The sequence below is a fragment of the Eublepharis macularius genome, chromosome 4 (genome assembly GCF_028583425.1).
Source record: "Eublepharis macularius isolate TG4126 chromosome 4, MPM_Emac_v1.0, whole genome shotgun sequence".
Lineage (NCBI taxonomy): Eukaryota > Metazoa > Chordata > Lepidosauria > Squamata > Eublepharidae > Eublepharis > Eublepharis macularius.
Window position 1 is genome coordinate 33,383,501 of NC_072793.1, and position 24,130 is coordinate 33,407,630.

The following is a 24,130-nucleotide window of genomic DNA, read 5'->3' on the forward strand; positions in this document are numbered from 1 at the left end:
TGGTATGATATGTTAAATGATGCAGAAAATAACACTAAAGTAATAAAGGAGTGAGAGCATGATAATACACATTATACACAGGGATATAGTTTACAGTCCCAGTAACTCTACTGCAACTCGCTCTACGCAGGGCTTCCCTTGGGCTTGATCCGGAAACTGCGGCTGGTTCAGAATGCAGCTGCATGGGTGGTTGCCAGAGCACCAATCATGGCTCATATAACACCTATCCTCCGTCAGCTGCACCGGTTACTGGTTGAGTACCGGCTCCGGTTCAAGGTTTTGGTGTTGACCTATAAAGCCCTATGTAGACTGGGCCCAGCATACCTTCGAGACTGCCTCTCCTCATATGTTCCCCGGATGTCACTTCAATCAGCCACTAAGCACTTGCTGATGGTCCCTGTCCCCTGGGAGGTCCACCTGGCCTCTACCAGAGCCAGGGCCTTTTCGGTCCTGGCTCTGTCCTGGTGGAACTCTCTATCTGAGGAAACTAGGGCCCGGCAGGATTTGTTGTCTTTCCACCGGGCCTGCAAGACGGAGATGTTCCACCAAGCATTTGGCAGGAGCTAGGCTGTCCTCTCGCCGGCCATACCACTGAAGACCTTCCACCACCCATGCAGGAAAATGCTGTATTTTAATATTTTATACCCGCCAATTTTAATTGTTTTGATATGTTTTAATGTTTTTATAATGTTTTTACTGTTTTAAACTGTTGTTAAACCGCCCTGAGCCCGTCTGACGGGGAGGGTGGTCTAGAAATGTGATTAAATAAATAAATAATAAATAAATTTGCTTTATAAGAACACCTTCCTGCACTATTTCACTGTAGCCCTATTTCCTTCATAAAAATGCCCCTCGAACAATTTTGTTGCAGTCCTTTTTTGTAAGTTACTCTTCAATACGTACTTGAAAATGGTGCACAAGTTGCAGCTTACGTAGAATATTGTGGCCCACCGCCTGGTAGGTGCAGCGAGTCAGGAATATATGGAATTAGCGTTAGCAGTACACTGGCCATGGCTTGCAAGAAGAGTACATGCTTTGCTCCAGGTTTAATCCATTAAAGGATGTTGGGCAAGAGGTGTTAGGAAAAACATCTCTCTGCCTCAGGCCCCAGAGATCTACTACCAGTCGGAGTAGACAATACTTAGTTTGACTTAGTATAAGGAAGATTCATGAGTTCAAGCATGCCCTACTCCACTTGGATGGGTGGGAACTAGGGTTACCAATATCTTGCGCCCCCAGCCACCATTCACCTGGCTGGCGTGGGGGAAAGGCACAGGAACATGATGTCATCACTTCCTGAGAGTGATGTCATTGGGCTTCCCCGAGAGCGGGCAGATTTGGGCCCCAAATGGGCCCGCTGTGAAGTGTGCACATGCCCCTGTACCTCCTTGATGACGTTGCCCAGAAGTGATGTCATTGCGCAGGTATGGGAGCTCATGCACATTTTGTGCATACATGAGAGACACAGAGAAGATGAGTGCCAGGTACCCGTCCTCCCGCCAGGAGGGTAAGGGGACCTGGGCCATTTCCACACTACTCACCTTCATCCGGAATGCTGCGGAACGTCGCTTTTTTTTGCGACGTTCTGCAGCGTTCCGGATAAAGGTGAGTAGTGTGGAAACGGCCCTGGTAACCCTAGTGGGAACATACCTCAAAATTTACAGTGCGATCCTAAGTAGAGCTCTACCCTTCTAAATCCACTGGTGTGAACTGGCCCAAAGGGGTGTAACTCTATTTAGGACCATATTATTAGAGAGCCATTTAGTTTACAGAGAACAATAATGTGCTTTTTATATCCCTTTCCTAGGTTTAAGAATGTTGTTGCTCACTATGAGCCCATGAAATGTGGAAGCCAATGGTTTTATGATCAGCCCATCCAGATTCTATGGCTGACGGGGACAAAACAACTTAAAAGTTTCAGGAGGATTACCTGGTGCAAATATTCCTCCTGCTGCCTGAGTCGTTCCATCTGCTGCTGCACGGCACGCAGCCTTGCCTGATGCTCTGACTCGATCTTCCTCGCCTCCAGGAGGGCTTGCTCTCCCTCCTCATACCTCTGTGAGGATAGCTGTGGAGCACAGAGATAGAGAATCAGAAGGCGATCTGAAGTAAAGCACAGCAGAACTTTGTCCCGGAACCAGTTTTCCTTCTCAAGATTCAATCATGGGACATATGACACAGTACTCTCAAGAAACAAATGTGCTTGGAACTTTGTTTTTATATTTGATTACAGCAGCAAGAGTATTCTATGCACAAAAGTGGAAAACTCCACTACAGTGGAGGAACGGTGGTTAAAAGCGTTGGAGTTTGCATCAATGGCAAAACTTACTTCACTGATTAGGGAAAAGACATTAGTTACATTTTGAGTGAATGGAAACTATTTATAGACTTTTTACCTGAAATGGATAATAAGGACTTGATGACATCTGGATTTATGGATTAAGAATCATGAACAATAGAAAGAAGAGGGCTTTTATGTTTAACTTAGAATAAGCGAGACTCTGAAAATGATCTATATTTGTGGCGGAGTAAATCGGTACTCAATCTGTAGTTTAGTTTAAAGGTTTCTTTTTTTTCTTTTTTCACTTGTTTATGTATTGTTAGTGTTTTCTTGTTAGAATTTTTTTATCTTATATGTTAACTTGTCTATAGCTTTTATATTATTGTTTATAGTTTAAATAAAGAAAAATTCCACACACACACACACAAAAAGAAATAAATGTTCTGAACATCTGCAGTGCCTGAATAAATTTTGACCACCTCGCATTCATATAAGATTGGAGAAAGGGATTATAAATAGGGCAGTGTAGCTTTAATGAAAACACGAGTCTTCAAATCCACTAAAAACTAAGCATGTGCTAAACAAATGAGGGATGTAGCAGGAGGTGAAACAACATAGCAAATGGCTGAAAAGTCCTCTTATCTTCTAGGATCTTTTCCCGTTACCAGTCTTCACTGTTAATTCAGCAAATCATTATATTGTTCACACTCTTCTTGCTCTGCCTCATTATGCTTCTTACTTCTCCCTTCCTGAGTGACACACATTGCTCGTGTGTGTGGGCGTTCTAGTATTTGGTACCGTACTGTTGTTGTATTCCTGATATTACCGTGACTGCTTGAGTGTTAATTACTCCCTCTGATAAAACTCTCATTTCACCCTAAGGCCTCAGTACTTCTTCCAAGCTTGTGTAAGGAGCCACATCACTTTGTATGAGATCTCTCCATTGCCACTTGTGTTGGTCTTTGACCAGACTGGGCACATTCTTTTAAGGTGGGTGGAGAAATGAAACCAGCAGCTCCCTGGAGGGAGAGGCAAGAACAAGCCCGTTCACATGGACACACGAGTTTTGATTGGGTGTCAAATGTTACCTTTCCCGATTATTGCTATTACCCTCCTCTTCTTTCCTGAGACTTCCCTCTTTGCTCCACAAAATATTTTCATTCTTTTATTTTTTGCTTATGCATCCCCTATGGCCTACTGATTCATCCTTCAAACACTCCCCTCTCTTGTCCTCATCTTACTGTTTACCCCCTCATTTTTTTGAGGTCCACATTCTTTTCATTTAAAGCTTTTTAAAAGAGCACATTAAGAAGGTTTTCTTCACCGAATCCTTGTTTACTCTCTCTCTCAGGGATTCCCAGCAAACATAGCAACGTAGTATTCCAGTAAATCTAATGAACTGAGCAAAGTATATTCGATGCCTTTAAGTCAATAAAAAGTGCCTTGATTGACAATGGAGTGATGAGATCTTAATTGTACCTTCAAACGGTCAAGTAAAGTAACTAATGGGAGCAGATAATATGATTATTTCCTTTTAACTGGCACCCTACTTTTCTCCTTCTAAAAATGATGTGTGAAGCAGGTCTCAGAATATTCCTGGATTTAGGGAGACAGTCACCCCATCCTAGTAACTTTATGAAAGATGCCTTTATTTCACCCTTCCTTCCACTAACAGAAACACCACAGGCAGGGGAAAGTCTGCCTTTCTTACCTTACTCATACTTTCTATTTCCTCTGCCCTCTGTTTGATGTTCAATGCCGCCGCGTTTACTCTTTCCTTTTCCAATCTCAGCTGCTGCTTCTCTTGCTCGAGAATCTCCTGCTCTCTTGCCAGTTGCTCCTCCTTGGATCTCAGCTCATTGGCTCTAATTTTCAGGTCTGCTTGTTCCTAGAAAAAGGATTTGCAGGTCCTAATATGAATGAAGGATTACGGCTGAAGACCGGTTCTAAAATCTATACATAAAAATACATACAATAGACCATTAATACATAAAAGGTTACCTAATTGTATTAAAATGAACAGGTAACTTCCACTAACTTAAAACTGAACAGTGATGGGCTTTAGTGGTTGCCCAGAATCTGGCCACTTTGTCCATGACCCCAGGATTATGGTCCAAGAGAAGAAAGACCGTATATAAATCCTTAGATCGGGTTGGCATTTTTTGAAGAATGGAAGTAATAATAACTTTTCAGAGATCTCAATAAAAAGCGCAGTACAATAATACATTCACAACCATTTCAACTTTCCCATCTTTGCAGGGGCAAGTACATTCCCAAAACAGAATCTAAAAAAACTCCTTCGCAAAAGTGCCAAAGGTAGAGCACTGAATTGGACCAAGGTAAAAAAATTTCTGAAGTTGGGGGGTATGAAATTGGCCACATACTTACAGGGCACAAACTTCTTGTCCTTGCTGAAATGATACTACCAGGTCCTAATATTGAACTCTGTAGCCAAGTTTTAGTCAATGCTTTGACAATGGATCTCTTGGAAAAGATCTTCTTGAAGACCTTGTTCCCTTATCCAAATAGCCTCTTTTATTTTTAACACATTTCAGGGTTGAGTATTGGAACGGCGAGTTCTAGAGCAATGCTCTAGAGGATTCAAATTAACTCCGCATTTACCTTTGCAAGGCTCATGATGGCCCCTTCTCGTTGGGAATCAATTTGAAGAGCTCGGTCCACTTCCCGCTCAGTGCGCTCCTTACTTAGCCTCTGTTGGGTGTGAAACTCAGACCATTCCATAGCAAGTTTGTGACGCTCCTCGGCGCATTTCTGCATCACAGATTTCTGCTCCTCTAGCAAAGCATTCTGGCAGCAAGACATGTGGGAAGAAGGGGAGAATGAGGGAGGAACCTGTGGTTCTTAAAGGTACTGAAGTGCAGGCAAAACAAACACAGGCCTTTACACAAACTTCAAAATGCTGTTTCAACTACATCCTGCAAGGTTCAGGCTGCAATCCCAAGAATACTTTCCTGGAACTACGCCCCACTGAACAAAATGGGAGTTCTCAGTACTCCTTAATAGGAGTGTGCATCCAAAAAATATTCGGGTTTCCGCTTCGGGTTTACCCAAAGCGGGAAAACAATTCAGGATAACCCAGATTTGGGTGTTTAAATGCGTCAGTGTGTTTTGTTTGGGTGTTTAAATGCTTCTTGCAAATGGCAAGAAAAATGTTACTTTCAAATGCCAGCCACTTTACAGCTGATGGGAGGGAATTCCCCTCTCATCAGCTGAAAAAAGACACCGGGCATTTAAAGGGCTTTTTTCAGCTGATGAGAGGGGAAGCAGTTGGCATTTTGAAAGCAGCACTTTTCTTGCCGCTTGCAAGTGGGTTTAAAACTCGAATCAGAAACCCAAAGCACACACCCCTACTTCTTAAGATTACTCTGCAAGTGTATCTTTTAGTCAGCTGCATTGGGGGAAAAAACCCACAATTTACATTTCTCTTAGGAATGTGTGCCTCTTATAAACCCTTCTTCTCTGTTTAGGAGCAATCACCTGGGTTTCAAGGTAACAAGTCTTCCTCACAAGTTCATCTCCCCCTCAGGCCTTTCTCAAAATCTTGTTGGGCGAAGACCATTACAAGCCCCATACAAACCAACATCAAGTGATTTTTTCTCAGTTTGTACATTCAGCCACACACTGCACTCCCAGCTATGTATGTTTAGGCTTGTAACTCTCTTCAGATAATTCTTCTGATTCAGCCAACTTCTCATATATTGTCTAATTGTGATATTTTGGTTCTTGAAGCAGAAAATCTAAACTGCGTATCCCACAATGATAAAAGTATAATAGTAGACTGAATCATGGAGAGTTCTCTGACCTGTAATGAAGCCTCCATGATCTGCCACCCAAACAAGATTCTTTCACTCTGCCCCACCTAACAGGGAAGTCTGGCTACAGCTCTGCTTCCTGCCTACTGCTTCCCAGATATGACAATCAGTCTGCTGCTGGTGATTGCTACTGGAATAGTGAAAGCCTCACTCATCTACATGCATGTCAGGACAAACTATGGGACTCCAGACCAAGGGGGTGAGAGACAAGGACACTCAGCTAGCGGCATGGGGTGGCAGTAACAGAGCAAAAAGTTTGCCTTAGAACAACAGGCATGGAAATGCAAGAGTCCAGCTAGTGGGAGATCTTTTTGTATGTGTGTGTCTGCTTAGACTGTTGCATGCTTACAGCTGAGCCAGTGAAGTGGATTCTCATTTTTATCATGTTTTGACAGCATCACAATGCTCAGTCAGCATGGGCATTGCTAACCTTTGCCCTCTCCAGCTCTTCCCTTTCCATGGCCAGTTGCTGAGTCATGACTCTTCTCTGTTCTTCTAGGGAGTGCTGTAAGGACGCTGCTTTAGATTGCTCTCCTGTCACTCTCCAGCGTTCCTAAGGAAAACAGATGTGCAATGAGGGAAGGTTTCTCCCACTTCTAAGAATGCTAATTGGATTAAGCAAGGAGGAAGAACGAACACCATAATTAGCTGGTACTGGTTAAATGAAAGCCACTCCAGTTGTAAGTGGGTCATCAATGTGTTGCAACGGCATTCTATTTGAGTAGCACTCATTAGGAAAGAAGTGTATGCAAACAAAACAAAACAAAGAACAATGGAAGAAGCCTCCAGTTTGTTTTTTTTCTTGTGTTTCTGTTATATTAACTAATTTAGAAATGCACAAAGCCTACCCTAACTTTCTTCTGAAGATCCAGAGGAGTTAGCTGTGTTGCAAAATAGTAACGAATCCAGTAGCACCTTTAAGACTAACCAACAGTATAGTAGCATAAGCTTTTGAGAACCACAGCTCTCTTTGTCAGATGCATCAGACGAAGTGAACTGTGGTTCTTGAAAGCTTATGCTACAATAAAGTTGGTTAGTCTTAAAGGTGCTACTGGACTCTTTTCTCTTCTGAAGAGTCTCAGACTAGGATCTGCTGTGCCCCATTCTGCCATGCAAGCTTGCTGGGTGGCCTTGGACTAGTCACCTTCTCTCAGCTTACTCTATTTTACGGGATTGGTACTGGGAGGACAGAATGGAGGGGAGAATGATGATATGAGCCACTTTAAATCCCCATTGCGGAGAAAAGCAGGCTATAAATATTTAAAGAAATAAATGAATTGATAGCTCGTTTTCTAAATAATTAAAATGATTAAAAAGATCCTTTTCACTCTTTCAAAGAAATCTTCAGAACATACTTTCCCAACTGTTTGCTAAGTCAAGTCTTTTGTTCTGTATTAGTTAACCGAGAACACTTTCACACTTATTAGATTAGAATCATCCCTCCAGCTTTTCAATGCCATTCTAAAGCCTGGACAATGTCTCCCCTGTGGCCCTCTGTTCTCAATACTAGCTTATGAGGGCATTAGTGATTTCTCTTAAGAGATCCCACAAGTGCCCTTGCTGAAATTTTGGCTTGTCCATTCCAAACAGGCTTTTTCTGCAGCTCTTGCTACGTGCATGTCCTCCTCAGTAGTCAACTGCATACGCAGATCTTCTGCATGTTACTCCCGCCCCAGTGTTTAGATGTTCCTTCGCTGTATAGACTCTCCCCCAAATATCCAGACCCTTCAGGTCAAGGGAAACTCCCCTTACCTGATGGAGACCATAAGGCAGCATTTGCCTATTAAGATTTAATTACTGGATGGCATTATTAATAAGTTCAACACAAAGTTGTAAAGGACTTAGAATTCTTTTGGCGTTGGGTCTTTCAACAACTGAAGCACTCCTAAGGCCAACACTGGCCTTCATGCTAATGTGAAGGGGGTTAAGCTCTCACATTCTCATTCAGCAGAGATGCCCAGCCCGAAGCACTTCTAGCATCAGCTCACCTGCTCCAGGAGGCGGGTCTGCTCATTCAGCCTGGCCTCCATTTTAGAGATGACTGCTTGCAGCCGGCCTCGTTCTTCTTCCATGTCCCTCTGTTGACGGGCCAGACGATCTTGCAGTACTTTGGGATGGAGAGGAGGGACAGCAACCATCAACCACTTGCATTCTCCAGTGACAGGCAGGCTAATCTCTGTCACCCAATAAAGGCCCTCACTATGGTTTTGATGCCATCATGTCTGATGCTAATTGGGTTATCTCCAATAACTTCAGGAATTTTGGGCCGCATAGCCAGCACTGATGCACACTTGGTTTGTCCTTGTAAGACACAATGCAAAGTGCAGAAATCTGGGGGTCTCTGTGCACTGTTCCTTATCAGCCACATGGTTTAGCAGAGGATCTGCTGAACAGCACATGGGATCTCTGAAATTAGGGACAGCTGGATGTGCCGTCAGCTTCAGCTACAAAAAGGGAGACCGGTAGGATTAATTTTTGTGCTGCAACAGCATCTTGGCCATAAGAAGAGCCCTGCCTGGTCAGACCAGTGGTCCATCTAGTCCAGCATCTCGTCTCACACACTTGTTAATCAGTTACTTGGGGGCAAACAACAGGATATGGAGGCTAAGGCTTTCCACTGATATTGCTTCCTGGCACTTTTATTCCGAGGTTTACTGCTGCTGAATGTGGAGATTTCCTTTAGTCACCATGACTAATAATACCCACAGAGAGGCATATCCTCCATGAATCAACCTAATCCATTTTTAAAGCTGTCTATGCCTGTGGCCATCATTACGTCCTCTGGCAGTGAATTCCACATTTGAATCACTTGTTGAGTAAAGAAGTAATTACTTTGTCCATCCTGAACCCACTGCCTATCAGCTTCATTAGATACAGAAAGCCCAGCAGAAGCACAGCTCTGATGGCAGAGTGCACAACTAGCTGCTTGAGGGCTCTCTGCTGACTACAAGGCATCTGGATACCTGGATCCACCAATAAGGTTTTGCAGGATGCTGGACAAAGTCCGGCTGTGAGTGCCTGCTGATTCTAGGCCATTGTTACAGTTGCATATAAAGGTAAGGGTAGTCCCCTGTGCAAGCACTGAGTCATTACTGACCCATGGGGGGACGTCGCATCACGACAATTTCTTGGCAGACTTTGTTATGGGGTGGTTCACCATTGCCTTCCCCAGTCATCTACACTTTACCCCCATTTTACCGACCTTGGAAGGATGGAAGGCTGAGTCAAGCCTGAGCCAGCTACCTGAACCCGGTTTCCACCAGGATCGAACTCAAGTCGTGAGCAGAGCTTGGGCTGCAGTACTGCAGCTTACCACTCTGCGCCATGAGGCTCCTAGAGTTGCATATAAATAACCTCAATTCAGCTTTGGCTGTTGGGGGATCAACAGTTTGATATTGCCTGCCCTGACTTCTGTCTGCACTTGAAGAGCGCTGACCTGCTTGGAGAGCAATTGGGACATGTGCATATGACACCACCTGCAGACACTGGATAATAAGGGTGTACAGTTTGATTTGGAATTCAGATTAAAATACTGAATTTTGCTAATCTGGTAAAATCCAGGCATTCTGACTCAAAAACCAGGCATTCTGAATTTTTACCAAATTTTCAATAAAAATATGGTAAAATCCAGCCATTGTTTTCTACGGGAAAATCAATCTGGGGGTTATCTGGTGGGCTGGTGGAATCAACCACCAAATTTGGAGGGAGTCTACTCCTGACTGTCCTCTAAAGACCCCCCAAGTTTAATAAATATTGGATCCTGGGGGCCAAGTTTATGGACCCCCAAAGAAGGTGCCCGCTACCTACTTTCTATTTTCCCTATGGGAAAATATCTAGGGGCAATCTAGGGGCTGGGGAAGGGGTCATTTTTCAAGCACAGTCCTCTCAGTTTGCTTCTGTTGGACTAAGTTGCAACAGTGTCTCTTGCCTCAGTTTGGTTTGGATGGAGTGGATGTGATTCTCTGATGTGATGTTGGTCTCCTTGCTTCCTTTTGGTTCTGGGGCGATTCTGTCCCCTTGCTTCAGTTTGCTTCTGTTGGACTAAGTTGCAAGTTTCTCTTGCTTCAGTTTGGTTTAGGTGGAATGGAGTTTGCTTGAAAAACGACCCTACCAGCCCACTGGATTACCCCCCAATATTTTTCCGCATACGGAATAATGGAGAATGGGTAGTGAGCACATTTAGGAACCCATAAAATTGCCCCCCCAGGGTCCAATATTCATGAAACTTGGGAGGGGGTCTTTAGAGGACAGTCAGGAGTAGGTTCCCTCCATATCTGGTGTGGGTTGGTTGAAAAATAACACCCCCAGCCCACTGGATACTCTCCAGAGTGATTTTCCCATAGAAAACAATGGCCACATTTTTCAGAACCAAATTACAGAATCAATTCGGAATTCAGAGATTTCCAATTTTTTTCTCAGATTTGGTAAAAAAAAAATCAGATTTACCAAAAAAAATATTTGGTGCACACTCCTGGATAGCTTTCACATCCATGCTGTCTTTCTACCTTCATAACTGGTTTCTACCTTCGTAACTGGTTTGGCTGTTTAGGGTTGAAAGGCCTTTAAACAACAAAGCACAATGTGCCTGCCTAGTATCACCCTGGAGGTATTTCTCTGCCACCCTCACCCCTAGAGGCCAGTCAAATGTGCCTACAGAAGGTGGTGGTGGCTGGCTTAGTCTCAGCCAATGGGAAGGCTAAAGTGAACCTAGTCTTGTCACCATCTAGCACGTTTCTTCAAATCTGGGCCCAAGCTATGTTGAAAATGCTTTGGAACACAAGAAAGATCTGGAGAAAGTGTTACGTGGGCTTCAAGAGTCAGAAAGGAATGTACCCCGGTGTTGTTCCTCTCTTTGGCGGGTGCCAATCTCCAGCCCTTGGGATGTAGTGTGGTGGGTGGCCTCCACTTTACTGGAGAGATCATTCAGGTTGCTAGAGAATTGCTCCATCTGGTCAATGATGCTATTCAAAGACCTGTAAAAAGCAAGGAGTGTACCACATTGCTTAATTAAGATGCAGTTATTTGCAGTCATTGCTATTAAGATCAGGGACACTGAGTTTTATTTATTATAATTTTTGCATTCAGATATATCTTGCTTGAGGGTTTTTGTAATATAGAACCTCTCTCAACTGCTGTGAATATTTGTTTGCAAGCAGTACTGCAAGCAATAGTGGCAGCTTTCAGCATGGTGCCTGAGTTACTGCTTTTCAATATATTGGATGACTACGCCCTCAGTTATCAGTGGACATCTCTCTTAAATGCAGCCAAGTTTGGTTGTATTGCTGCTTTCTCATCTGCACAGTTGACAACACCCCTGCTCTTACTATTCGCAACCAGGACACTTTCTCTGCTTTCCCTTTTAATGGGAGAGGTGTTGTTTTCTTTATCTGAAAGATGTAGATCTGTGCAGCTCAGAAAGCCTTGGCCCATTTCATTTCACATTCCTAAGCTTGGAGCTGTGCATGTCCAAACTAAGAATGCTCATGGAAGATGACATTTTTAAATGATGAAATTAACCACAGCATTTCATCTTCAAAACACTAGGTAAGCAGCACTCTCAGTGTATTCTTCTAAGCACAGGTCGCAGGTTAGGAAACTGAAATGAAATTGACCAAGGCTGGGGATAGCTCAGCCTTAATGGCGTGACAATCTGTTGACTTTTACTCCACTTTGGGCGGAAAATGGTTTTAGCAAGGAGCCCTCATAACAAAGCACTGTGAAAATGTGCATTCCAAAATTATTCTTGATCTGGATACATCCGTCTTTCCTAATAACAAACGCCATGCCAGGCAGTCAGAAGGAACACCGGAAGTCACCTCTCATTTTTAAGTTTTTTACCATGGAATCTAAATGCGCTTTTAAAAAAAATGTGCTGAACAGCTGACAGGGAGCTGAGATGACTGTGACAGAGGGAGGAAGCATGGCAGAAAAGCAATCTGAGAACATGTCTGTGCACCCATCCTTTTTGCATTGTTGATCACATATGCCAACTGTTCAAATGCAAACAGACTGTCAAGCTTCAGTTGCGCTGACTGCAACTGTCCAAGTGAGTGAGTATCTCTAGCTAAGATGCATCATCCACTACTTTATTTTCAAAAAGAGCCAGAAAGCTTATAAGTCCAGGTACGGTAGAATGTCAGTAGCAACTTTGGTTCTTTGAGGTGTGAGCTGGGCACTTGGCCATCCGTGTTGTGGTATTTATGACCAAAGTTGCCGGATGATTCATCTGGAGTCTTCAGGCCAGAGCCCTGACCTTTTCAGTTCTCACTAAGTGAGCATGTTGTAGGGGTTAAGAGTATTGGATTAGGATCTGGGAAAACAGAGCTGCCAGAGCTGATGTAGCATAGTGGTTAAGTGGACGGGCTCTGAGCCAGCACTCCGCAGGTTCAAATCCCAGTACTGCCATGAGCTCTGCAGGTGGCCTTGGGTAAGCCACTCCTCTCAGCCCCAGCTCCCCAGCTGTATTGTGGGGATAATAATACAATGACTTTGTTCACTGCTCTGAGTGGCCACTAATATGTTCAGAAGGGCAGTATATAAACACATTAATGATAATAATAACAACATTTGATTTATATACTGCCCTTAAAGACAACTTAACATCCACCCAGAGTGGTTTACAAAGTGTGTTATTATTATCCCCACAACAATCACCCTGTGAGGTGGGTGGGGGTTCAAGTAGAGGAGCGTGGAATCAAACCCGGTTCTCCAGATTAGAGTCTCATCACTCTTAACCACATCATCATCATCATCATCGTCATCATCGTCATCATCATCATCATAGTCTTTCTTGGTGCACACACCTAGGGACTACCTTTTTACAATTAATAACCTTGTGCTTCAGGAGAGATTAGTGCCATGCTCAGAGCAGTTAACAAGTCAGTATCATTATTATTTCCACAACAGACACCCTGTGAGGTAAGTGGGGCTGAGAGAGCTCTGAGAGAGCTGTGACTGACCCAAGGTCACCCAGCTGGCTTCAAGCGGAGGAGTGGGGAATCAAACATGGCTCTCCAGATTAGAGTCTCGCCACTCTCAACCACTACATCACCATCATCCCCCCTCACCATCATCCCCCCTCACTCTGCTGTGGAGGTTTGCTGGGTAACTTTGGGCCAGTCACACACTCTTAGCCTAATCTACCTCACAGGATTGTTGTTAGGATAAAATAGAAGAGAAGTGAATAATGTAAGCCACTCTGGTTCCCCATTAGGAAAAACCAAATGAATTGGTTAATGAATTAATTAATAAATAAGAATAATATGCAAAGGAGCAGAGCTCTAACCTCCATCCCTTTCTTTTTCCTGTTCTAGCTGCATCATAAGCTATGCCATCTCAAGAAAGACCTCATGGTGTTTTTGCATCTGGAGGATAGATATCCTGTGGATCCAAGAAAGGTACTTGGAGAAGCATGCCTGTTAATTTTCTCAGTAGCCATTTTTTCTCACCCCAAACAGCAGCACTACAAAATTATTCTTATATTCCTACCAGCTGCGCTTCCCAATTCCTAGTACTGACTCCCCTTCCTGATTTGGGATCTTGCCCACAGGAGCAGCAGCAGTTACCTGGTGTATGAGGTGGCGCTGGTTACAGCGTCAATCTCCTGATCCTTCAGTCGTTTCAACCGCTGTAGTTGCTCCTCATGGTCTTTTTGCATCTGCAGGATGGACAACCTGTGGATCCAAAGCAAAAACCAATTAAACCATTCATAGTGGGGTGCTCTAGAACTGCTGGTAGAAAGAGAAGGGTCTCTCTTCAGAGTCTGCTGCAAAATTAATGTTGTGTTTATTAATGTAGATAGATACTGGTAAAACAGTGTGCAAGATTTCAAGGCACACAGAAATGCCTGCATCTGACCAATATCCCTTTCACGAATATAGAGAGATCCTATTCAGAAGCCTCATTGCAACTCAACTAATGATTTACAAGAAATGAGACATTTATTGTAGTGGGTTGGCCAGGTCTTGAAGGATTCAAATTAAAGTACTTAGCAGCAGAAACAAACAAACGTGGTTTGACACGTGCTCTGTAAAAGCACCATCAAGTCAAAGCCCAGTTGCTTCTTCCCTCACTCTTACCGCTGAAGCTCCCGGAGCCTATCGATCTCCTTGACCTTCTCCTGCTCCACCTCAGTGAGTCTGCGCTGATGTTGGGCCAAGAGCTCTGATTTGGCTTGCTCTGCACTCTGGCAGTGGGAGAGGTACCGCTCGGCCAGTTCTTGGTTCTCTTGCCGGAAGTGCTCCTCCCGCTGGCGGTATGAGTCCTCAATTACCTTTAAGCGATTCCTGTTCCAGAAAAAAACGCATCGGTCTCTGAGCTTGTTTGGGTGGGAATAGAGGATGCATGACACCCTTTTGGAACTGGAACTGGTAAATCATCATCATCATCATCATCATCATCATCACCACCATCACCACAACATTTGATTTATATACCACCCTTCAGGACAACCTAACACCCAGTTTACAAAGTATGTGATTATTATCCGCACATCTATCACCCTGTGAAGTGCGTGGGGCTGAGAGAGCTCTGAGAGAGCTCTGACTGACCCAAGGTCACCCAGCTGACTTCAAGCGGAGGAGTAGGGAATTAAAGCTGGTGCTCCAGATTAGAGTCCCGCCGCTCATTACAGACCTCTATGTAAAAGGCTACTTTCAGGCCTCGTTTCTGATTTGAGCTGTGTTTTTACTACTGTTACTCTTATAGTGCTATCCTAAGAACACTTTTCTGGGAGTAAGCCCCACTGAATAGACTTGAGTAGGATTCTGAGTAGATCTGCTCAGGATTGCTCTTTTTATTCGCTGAATGAGATCATATGGAATACTTTGGAGCGGAAAACTGTCAATATGCTGATGACACCCAACTCTGTATTTTACCAAACCAGCAGCCAGAAGTAGTCATCTCGAATCAGTGCCTGGATATGGATGAGAATAAGTAAGCTAAAATGAATCCAAACAAGAGAGAGATTTCATATTTAAAAATAGAGAGATTTCTGAAGAGTAGCCCTTATAATAGCCTGAAAGTATAGAAGCAAAGCGAGTTTGAATCCACGGAGATTCTAGTACTCTTGCAGTACACTCATCAGCGAGTCTAATGGCTTAGGTGTGGGTAGCAGAAAGCGCTACTGGAGTGTGTTATGTGCCATCAAGTTACTTGCAAATTACGCAGCCTATGAATTAATGACCTCCAAAACATCCTATCATTAACAGTTTTGCTCAGATGTACATGGTTATAGATATCCTTCCCATGGCTCCTGTTCTATATAAATTCTTGGGGTAGGTAACCTGTCAGGAATCTGTGCATCTGGGTAACCAATACCTGTGAGCGTTCTCAACGAGTTCCAAGTCATCTTGGTAACGCTGCTGCAGACTTTCCAGCAACAGTTTTTGCTGATGCTTCTCCAGTTCCAGTCGACGTACCTGAAAGCAGAAAACCACCAGAGATGCCAAAGAAATTACAACCATATTCTCTTCCCAACCGACAAAAGTGAGCCATTTTGCACAGCTGATTCCTCCAAAGAGCTCAGGGCTTCCACCTTTTACTTTAAGAGTAGATTATGCCAGAAGACAATGACCCAGAGAGATTTCCGATTAAATGAGGATTTTAATCCAAGCCTCAGCAGTTTCTTCATGACAATACACTTATCCTCTATGGCTCAGGTAGTCCATATCCCAAATGGTTGCCATTAACACACATTTGTGGTCGTATAATGCTTCCACAAGAAGAAAGTTAAAAAGAGCTGTTTCTTCCCCTGCTTTATGATCTGGTAACTTACCTGGCCTTCCAGTTCGGCAAGGCGAGTCTGGGCACTCAAGAGCTCTGCCTGGTAGCTTGCAACACTCTCTCGCAGTTGCGCTTGCACACGGGCCAGTTTTTTCTCATTCTCACTGGTACTGGGTAAACATAATGGAGGGTGTTCTGAGTGTAGAAGCTGAGTACGGAGATAGAAATAAAAGCCATGTAGGTACGTGGCGCGAAGGTTGCACCCCTCTTAAATATTGTGACTGTCATACAGAAAGCAGAGAAGAACCATTTTGAAATGGAAAGTGCCTCATTCCAGTACAACTCTTTTATTTCATTTGTATACAAGGAGGCATTCAGACATCGCAGAAAACATGTACAGGGCTATGCCTGCAAGTAGCTTTATTTTGTGTAACAGAACAACTTGCTGGAGAAGAGTTCCTGCTGAAGGAACTTATGAGTACTGGAGAAAAGGACTGTGCATTTCCCCCCTTTTAAAGAGCTCTGTGCGCATGGAAAATAGTTTGGGAACTGGACCTGTAAAGGATCCCCAAGGGAATAGTAGAATCTCCTTTCCTGGAAGTTTATATGACGGAAATTACCAAGTGTGCTACGTCATGCTTTAAATCAAAGAACTTTGCAAATGCAGGGTGTTATGCTAGGTAACAGTCACGCCCATCAAGCTCAGATTTAAAGAGGAACTCTTCCTGATGCTAAACAAGTCTATGAATTATTATTATTATTTCCATTTATAGTCCACCATTCTTACTGGGACTCAAGACAGATTACAAGCATCATAAAAACTTTCAATCAGTAGGAAGATCACAAAATATGATAACATCAGGCAATCAGTGAGCAGATTACAAGATAATTATAACATTTGAATTTGAATCTAACAGCAAAGATTTCTAGTAGGACAAAATAATGTAGTTGGGCTGGGATTATAGAACAGAAGGGAAAAACCTAACAGTTCATGCAAACCTATCTGTTTAAGGCAACAAGACAATCAGTGTAGGAAAAACGTCATCCCTAATAAAAGCCACCACCTGACTTTTGCTCCTTCTACAAGAATTCACTTCTGAACAATTCTGTTTTGTGCATTTTGTGAAACAGTAGAAGTGTGGGGACTTTTCTAATAGGCTCAGGCAGACCATTCCATAATGATTTGGCAACTGCTGTTTTCATCTGTTTGCAGGGTGGCACCTTCAGAAGGCTTTGCTCAGATGAGTGGAGCTGTTGCAGTGAAACGTAGCACATAACATAGAGAGGTGGTCCTGCGGGTACATGGGTCCAATGCCTTTAAGGGCTTTATAGGTAATAGCTAATAAATACCTTGCACTGAACACAGTAAAAGATTAGTAACCAATGGAATGTCTGTAGAAATAAGCAGATTCCACTTGGCACCGCTTAGTTGCCAGGCCGCAGCATTCTGTACCAACTGTATTTTCTGAGTTGACTTAAAGGGAAGACCCACGTAGAATGCATTACAGTAGTCAAGCTATACCATGGATCTACATGGCTGGTCCGCAGGTAAGAGGCCATCTTCCAAGCTAAGTGGAGTTGGTAGAATGTCTTGCTTCCCCAACAATAATCCCTAAATTCTTAACTGTATTAGCAAGAGATGGTTGGACCCCCTCAAAATTGGGGAGCACCGAGTCCTTCAAGACCTCAGCCTTCCCAGCCAACATTACCTCCATCTTATCAGAATTCAGCTTCAGCTTGTCTACCCATAACCATTTACCTATAGCTCCCAGACACTGGTTCAGAGTCTCTACTACATAACAAGATTTGGAAATATAAGAAAAATTATAGAGCTGGGTGCCATCCGCATTTTGATGATACCATATTCCAGAACTATGACTGATTTATCCTTAGGGCTTTACGGAGGGATTGAATAGCATGGAGGACAAGATTGAGTCTTTTGGAATCCCACCAGGCAGGTCCTGCACCACAAAAAACGTGTCCCTACAGCAACATTCTGAGTCTTGTCCTTAAGGAACCATCTGAACCAATCAAAAACGCACATCCCTTATCCCTGTTTATACCTCCAAACAGGGCTTTTTTCTGGGAAAAGAGGTGGTAGAACTCAGTGGGTTGCCCTTGGAGAAAATGGTCACATGGCTGGTGGTCCCGCCCCCTGATCTCCAGACAGAGGGGAGTTTAGATTGCCCTCCGCGGTGCAGAGGGCAATTTAAACTCCCCTCTGTCTGGAGGTCAGGAGGAGGGGCCACCAGCCATGTGACCATTTTCAAGAGTTTCCGGAACTCCGTTCCACCGCATTCCAGCTGAAAAAAAGCCCTGCCTCCAAACATTTCAACAGGACAACATGGTCCGCTGTACTAAAGGCTGCTCATAAGTCTAGTAAGAGCAAAAGAGAGGTATCACTTTTGTCCACATTTAGATGGAGGTCATCCACTAGGCCACCAATGCTGTCTCCACCCTGTAGCCTGGCCTAAAACCAGACCGAAAGGGGTCCAGGGCAGATGATTTATTCAGGAAGGCTTGGATAAAGTCTGTGAGCCTCCACTTTATCTTTGTAGCTGGAAAGTACAGCACTCTCCCTGGAGGGTTCAGACTCAGAAAGCATCCAGGCAAGTGCTCCAAGGCCATCCTTGGACTGAACATGGCTGCTCCCAAATCCAAACCCTCCTGGACTATGCAGCCTTCTGGGATTAAATCCAGTTCCTCTTTAAACTCAAGCATGATGGGAACAGAAGAGTTTGGGACAAATCAGACAGTCTACATGGACTGCTGCCTGCTTGCTTTATTCGTTTGTCCCTTCCATTTATTTCCCTCCAATAAAAATCTAATATTACCTTGTCCTGGGTGACTGCTGGAATCTGGAGCTCTTCTTGGGCTCTTTGCAAAGAAGCTACAGGTGCTGGAAATTCAGTAAATATAAAAATCAGCTGAAGCAATGTGTTTAGACACCTTCCCAGTGAAGAGGTACACAGGGAGGGCAATCTTCTAGCATAGCTTTTCAAAGGTGAAAAAGAGGGTAGAATTGGAAAAAGCCATTGAACTATTGAGAAAGATAGCCTTCCGTATAGCAGCCCCCAGTTTATAGTCCCGAAGTAGCTCTGCTTAGCATTTTTCTTACTGTTCTTTTGGCACCAGGCAAAAACAGCCCCGTTCTCCCATTAATTTGCTGTGTAATGGGTTATGCAAAAACAGGGATATGTACATTAATTCTAAAAACAAAATCCACAGAATTTTAATTCACAGAATTTTATTTACTTGTTGCTTTATAAAACTCCTGCCTGCTGTTCAGTTTCAGATTCATTCTTGTATGTGTTTTACTGTTTTTTATCGTAAAATGCCCTGAACACATCTTTTGTAGAAAGGCAGTGTAGAACTATTTTAAATAATACAAAAACACTACAGCACATTTATTTACTTTATTTATATCCTTCCTTTCTTGTTGAGACTCAAGGTGGATTATAGAATTTTTAAAAAAACGCAAGGCAATCATACAGTATATGGCATCCAATGAACAATGCAACTGAACTAGGATTACATAAGTAGAAGATAATGCGAACCACAAACTGCCTTGGCAAGGTATAGTGAAACTACAAAGAAGGTTTCCACATGGCTTTCCCCCCATTGGTTCTGGCTCCATACTGCTTCAATTTCTCCCAATTTCTGCACATTTTTTTGCCTTTAGTTGTTGCTTGTTTTTTGGGGGTTTCCCCTGTTTCCCAGTTCTTTTGAGACCACTTTTACCGCGATCTTTTTCTGGAAGCTAATTTTGAGTCAATTGTTTTCCTCATGCATAATGTTTCTCTGAATTCTCTGTTTTCATTTTTTTTAAAGTAAGTCTCTAGCACCTTTCAGTGTGGAGATACGCCTTTTTTTCTTTTATCTCGGCTAGAGACTTTTTTTAAAATGAAAACTAGGAATTCAGAGAATCTGCTGCATCTATTATTGCAATAGTAAGTTGAAAGAGCTATATGAAAAGGATGATTTTTTATTATTGTAAAAGTCCTGGTGGCCCAGGGCAGGTAGGTGGGGAGGCTGTTGCTCTGAGCTCCCTCCCAACAGAGATCAGTCTGTCCTACTGGTGGCAGCTTCTGCCTCCTGGCTCTGGGCCAGTCTTGGTGGGGCTCTCTGGTTTGGATCATGGTGGGGGGCGGGGCTTAGGTATGTGGGGCGGAGCTGCTCCGCTTTTAGACTTCCCCATGCAAAGACTGACAGTGTGTTTGTTCCTTTAAAAAATCCAGCCTTTATATCGATATAGCAATATAAACACATGCAAAAAAACAAAAAAGGGAGGGGTGCTGTGACATCACCAATGACACCATTGGTGACAACAGGACCTTCACTTAAATATCCTGACATTTAAGGCATGTGCAGAACAAAATAAACTGACTCCACGACTGTAAAAATGCAAAGGGAGGGCAGACATGGTGAAGAAACATACTCAAACCTAATTCTAGTGCTTAGGGATCAATTGCTAGGAAAGTCAGGAATAAGTTGAGTGTGTAGAAAAGCCCCAAAGTAGAAAATAGTGCAGTAAAAGTAAGATGATACCTAGAATAATCATAACAGTGTACTGCAATCCTATTCCTTTATAAAGATGCCATCCTGGATTGTTCTATTCTATTACACTTCTAACCCTTTTATAAAAAAATGCTCTCCTGAACATTTCTGTTTTGAATATTCTACAGAACAATAGAAGTATGGCTACTGTCCTAAGATGTTCCTCAGACTGAAAGAAGCAAAGGGCTATAGACAGGGCTCATTTCGAGGGAGAACGCAAAGGAACAGTGTCCCGGCAGTTCTCCCAAGTCAGGTGGCCCCGCCCACCTTTTAGAGCCGTTTGGGCCTCAATTGGGGCCAAAATAGCCCGATCAGGTCGGTGCTGGGTGCGGGAACCTTCCCCTGCCTGGCACTGACCTGATCCTGGCTGTTTTGGCCCTGATCCGGGCCCAAACGGTGCCCAAATGGCCATTTTTGGCCATTTGGGGCCAGTTTCGGCTGGGATCAGGATCAAAACCGCCAGGATTGGGTTGGTGCCTGGCGGGGGACCACTCCCCTGCCCAGCACTGACCTGATCTGGGCCCGATCCAAGCCAAAATGTGCCCAAAATGGCCATTTTGAGCCATTTTTGGACCTGTTTCGGCCTGGATTGGGTCCAAAAGGGCCCTGATTAGGCCACTGCCAGGTGGGGGAACACTCCCCCGTCTGGCAGCAGCCAAATCCGAGCCTTTTCGGCCTGATCAAGGGGTGTGGCATAAGCTAATGAGTTATGCTAATGAGCTCCTGCAGCTTTGTTTCTACGAAATGACCCCTGGCTGTAGATGTATACCTTATTATGGATGCATACCTTGCTCTCAGCATCCCTTACATGATATGCCTCATGGATGCATGGGAAGGCTCAAACAGATTACACAGGAGATGAGGAGGAGTGGCAGAAATGACAGAGAATTACTGGCCCATCATACTTCTCAATATGCTCAATATGGCTTCAAAAATCTTTCTTACCCATCAAACTCAACAGCAGGAAGAAGGAAACAGAGAGACTACTAGATATATTATTACAAAGTGAGAATAAGTATTAAAAAAATCCTGCCATTTGTCAGGATTGTGCCTCTACCTTTTTACCACCTTTAATTTGAGCTGCAAGGACAATGATTATTAAAACAGCTTTCTTTACAAATTGTATGTTCCAAGTAGGGGACACACAAAAACGTGTGGGGAACATCTCGTTTTCCCCTGTACCTCCCTCTCTCACTATTCCTCTTTCCCATCTCTTCTCCCCACCTGCCAGCCAGCCTACTTTGATATGTCCCCGAATCCGTCTTCAGCTTTCCATCCTTCCCTCCCTCTGGCACCTTCTCTCTGGGAAAAGTTGGGCACAGCTTCATGGTGACCACTGGGCTGATCCAAGCAGTGGGGGTAGTGAGTCTCCAGTGGTCACCACCAGGCCTGTCCGTGCTCAAGTCCTCATCCATCAAGCAAAGATGATGGGGAAGGGGAAGGGACACTTTCCAGGGGTGTTTTGGTCTCCAAGACACCCCTCCTCCCTCCATTGCTTTGCTTTATAGAAATCAAGGCTCACAAGGGCTCAGTAATATTGTGGTTGCCTAGCAACTTCCAAAATGGCAATTGAGAGCTCAGGGTACATTATTAAAGCTATAGACATTGTTTTTATTATTTTGGGAAATATTAATGCCCCGTTCTATTTTTTTTTAGATTTCAGTTTTTCTACAAACCTCGGACATCCTTCTGGTTTGCACAAAAATCCCCCTATCTGTCCCTAGCATATCTTTTCATTCATACTCTGTAGCCCAGTTCAAAATTAGATACGTCACAGAATGGGTAAATCTGGACAATGGAATTAGGAGGGTTTCCAAACTAATCCATGATGAAGGTACATTGAGAATGTTGATTCTTGAGCAGTTCAGTTGGAGTTTGAATCTTACCTTCCTTGATGATATCTCCAAAGGGAGTTCCTTTCCTAGAACTGGATAAAACAACGGGAGCAGCTTGTTCTTGAGCATTTAACAATGTCATGGAAGGCCTTTGGAAAAGGAAGAGGTTCATGACATTGACATCTCACATCATGTACTTTAGAATAGGTCTATATGTCTAATTACATATGTTTTGTTTCAGCAGTCTTTCATCTCTGCATTCGGATTTATGCTTGCTTTTAAATTCCTGCTATCCCTATTGTTCTGGACGATTCTGGTCAGACCTGATTCAGATATAAACATGCACTTAAGAAGCCCTGAGGGTCTAGTTACTTTCATATATCAAACCATTTAACTCCTGGCAAGAGGTACACCACAGATAATATCTTAGGTTCTTACCAGGTACTACACAGAGTAACATAGTTATGGAGTCTCTGTTTCCATTCTAAACCTTTATTAACAAAACATTATTTAGCAATCTTAATATCAACTCAGTCAACAGAAAACCATCCATTATAACTACATAGATCATTCAAAGACAGCAATTACATGAGCAACTGTTCTCCCATAATTCTGGCTATATCCATGACACTACTGTATTGTTTACTGAATGTCCGAGCCATAGATCCTATTGGCTTGATCATATTGCCTGAGTAATCCACCTTGAGTCTCAGTGAGAAAGGCACACTATAAATATCATAAACAAACAAACCCATAGTCAGATTAAAAAGATTACCATTTATGGCATGTAACTAGGATCAATCAGTGAAGCTCAGAAACCATTTAGCCTATCTTTTTCTTATCTAGTCACAGTGGTTTAAAAAAGGTAGCTGAGCTGATTTTCCTCCTTGTTTTTAAGTATCCTCAAATTTATGGGGACATCTACACAATTCTGTTAATGTCTTTTATTCTCACAATCACCAACGTCCCCCATACAAGCACATACAAAACATTTCAGATGCTCTTTGAAAACATTGAGAAGGTCTACCCCTTTTCCTTTTCATTCATCCATTCATTCATTTCTTAAGAGGATTATGCTAACGGCCCGTAATACTTACCCAGATTCTTTCAGTGTGGGAACCCTATGTGTATGCACACTTGACTGCTTTTGTGTGGAAGTAGCAGGGTGGCTAGTAAAAAAGGGGGGGAAAACATTCTCAGCAAAACTCTTGTATTGAAATGCATAAACAGATCCAATGGCCAGTTTTCAAGTAAGTCATTAGTTGGGTGGCAAGGTCTAAATAATAAAATTGTAATGCATAACACAAACAATTGGCCTGGGTTGGTGGAAATGGGGTTTTCTGTTTACAGGTTCTGAAGGACTTTAAATACAGAACGCTAGAAACCTCTGATCGTACCTGGAGAGAGGGACAGGAGCCACCTCCTCTCCATAGCTCACTGGGTCTGGGGGTTCAGCTTTCTCCTCCTCCACCTTCTCCTGTGCTTGAGATTTCTTCTGAGATAAGATGTTACTCAGCCAGCTGTCACCATCGTCTTTCGTGGGTTCAGGATTCTGTGTTCTTTCTTCAATAGCTGGCTTCGATCTTGTCGGGAGAGGATGCTCATCATTGGAAGGACTATGGGACATATCTGTAGCACCTCCTCTTATGTTGCCTTTGCTAAATTCCTTCGGCAGAGAAGGAGGTGGCGAGTCAAAATCTTCATCTTTCAATCCCAGCCAATCAGCTCCAGCCTTGCTGCGGATAGGGCTAGCAGATACTGGGGTGGAAGGCTTGGATCTCTGGTCTGTTTTCAACTCACTGAGGTTCTCAGAGGAAAATCTGCAACGAGAAAGCCGTATGACAGAGAGAATCACAGATGCTAGGATTTTAAAAGCAGTGTCATAGGAGGCAGTAATGTGT

General features: G+C 43.4%; 1 protein-coding gene across 3 annotated transcripts in view; it reads right to left on the reverse strand.

Moving 5' to 3' along the window:
* The window catches only part of FBF1 (Fas binding factor 1), a 47,700-nt gene that overhangs the window by 4,599 nt on the left and 18,971 nt on the right, over window positions 1–24,130 (reverse strand). For 2 of the 3 annotated variants that reach the window (XM_054976998.1, XM_054976997.1), the window contains 14 exons: window positions 23,627–24,049; window positions 23,327–23,398; window positions 22,281–22,378; window positions 18,672–18,736; window positions 15,890–16,045; window positions 15,433–15,533; window positions 14,193–14,399; window positions 13,680–13,787; window positions 10,948–11,087; window positions 8,103–8,221; window positions 6,545–6,667; window positions 4,904–5,089; window positions 3,993–4,169; window positions 1,931–2,068 (listed from right to left, as the gene is read on the reverse strand). In XM_054976998.1, the coding sequence (XP_054832973.1) occupies window positions 1,931–2,068; window positions 3,993–4,169; window positions 4,904–5,089; window positions 6,545–6,667; window positions 8,103–8,221; window positions 10,948–11,087; window positions 13,680–13,787; window positions 14,193–14,399; window positions 15,433–15,533; window positions 15,890–16,045; window positions 18,672–18,736; window positions 22,281–22,378; window positions 23,327–23,398; window positions 23,627–24,049 (2,113 nt within the window). Of the gene's footprint in view, window positions 1–1,930; window positions 2,069–3,992; window positions 4,192–4,903; window positions 5,090–6,544; window positions 6,668–8,102; window positions 8,222–10,947; window positions 11,088–13,679; window positions 13,788–14,192; window positions 14,400–15,432; window positions 15,534–15,889; window positions 16,046–18,671; window positions 18,737–22,280; window positions 22,379–23,326; window positions 23,399–23,626; window positions 24,050–24,130 lie in introns of those variants that run through there. The other variant, XM_054976999.1, reaches the window with a different exon arrangement.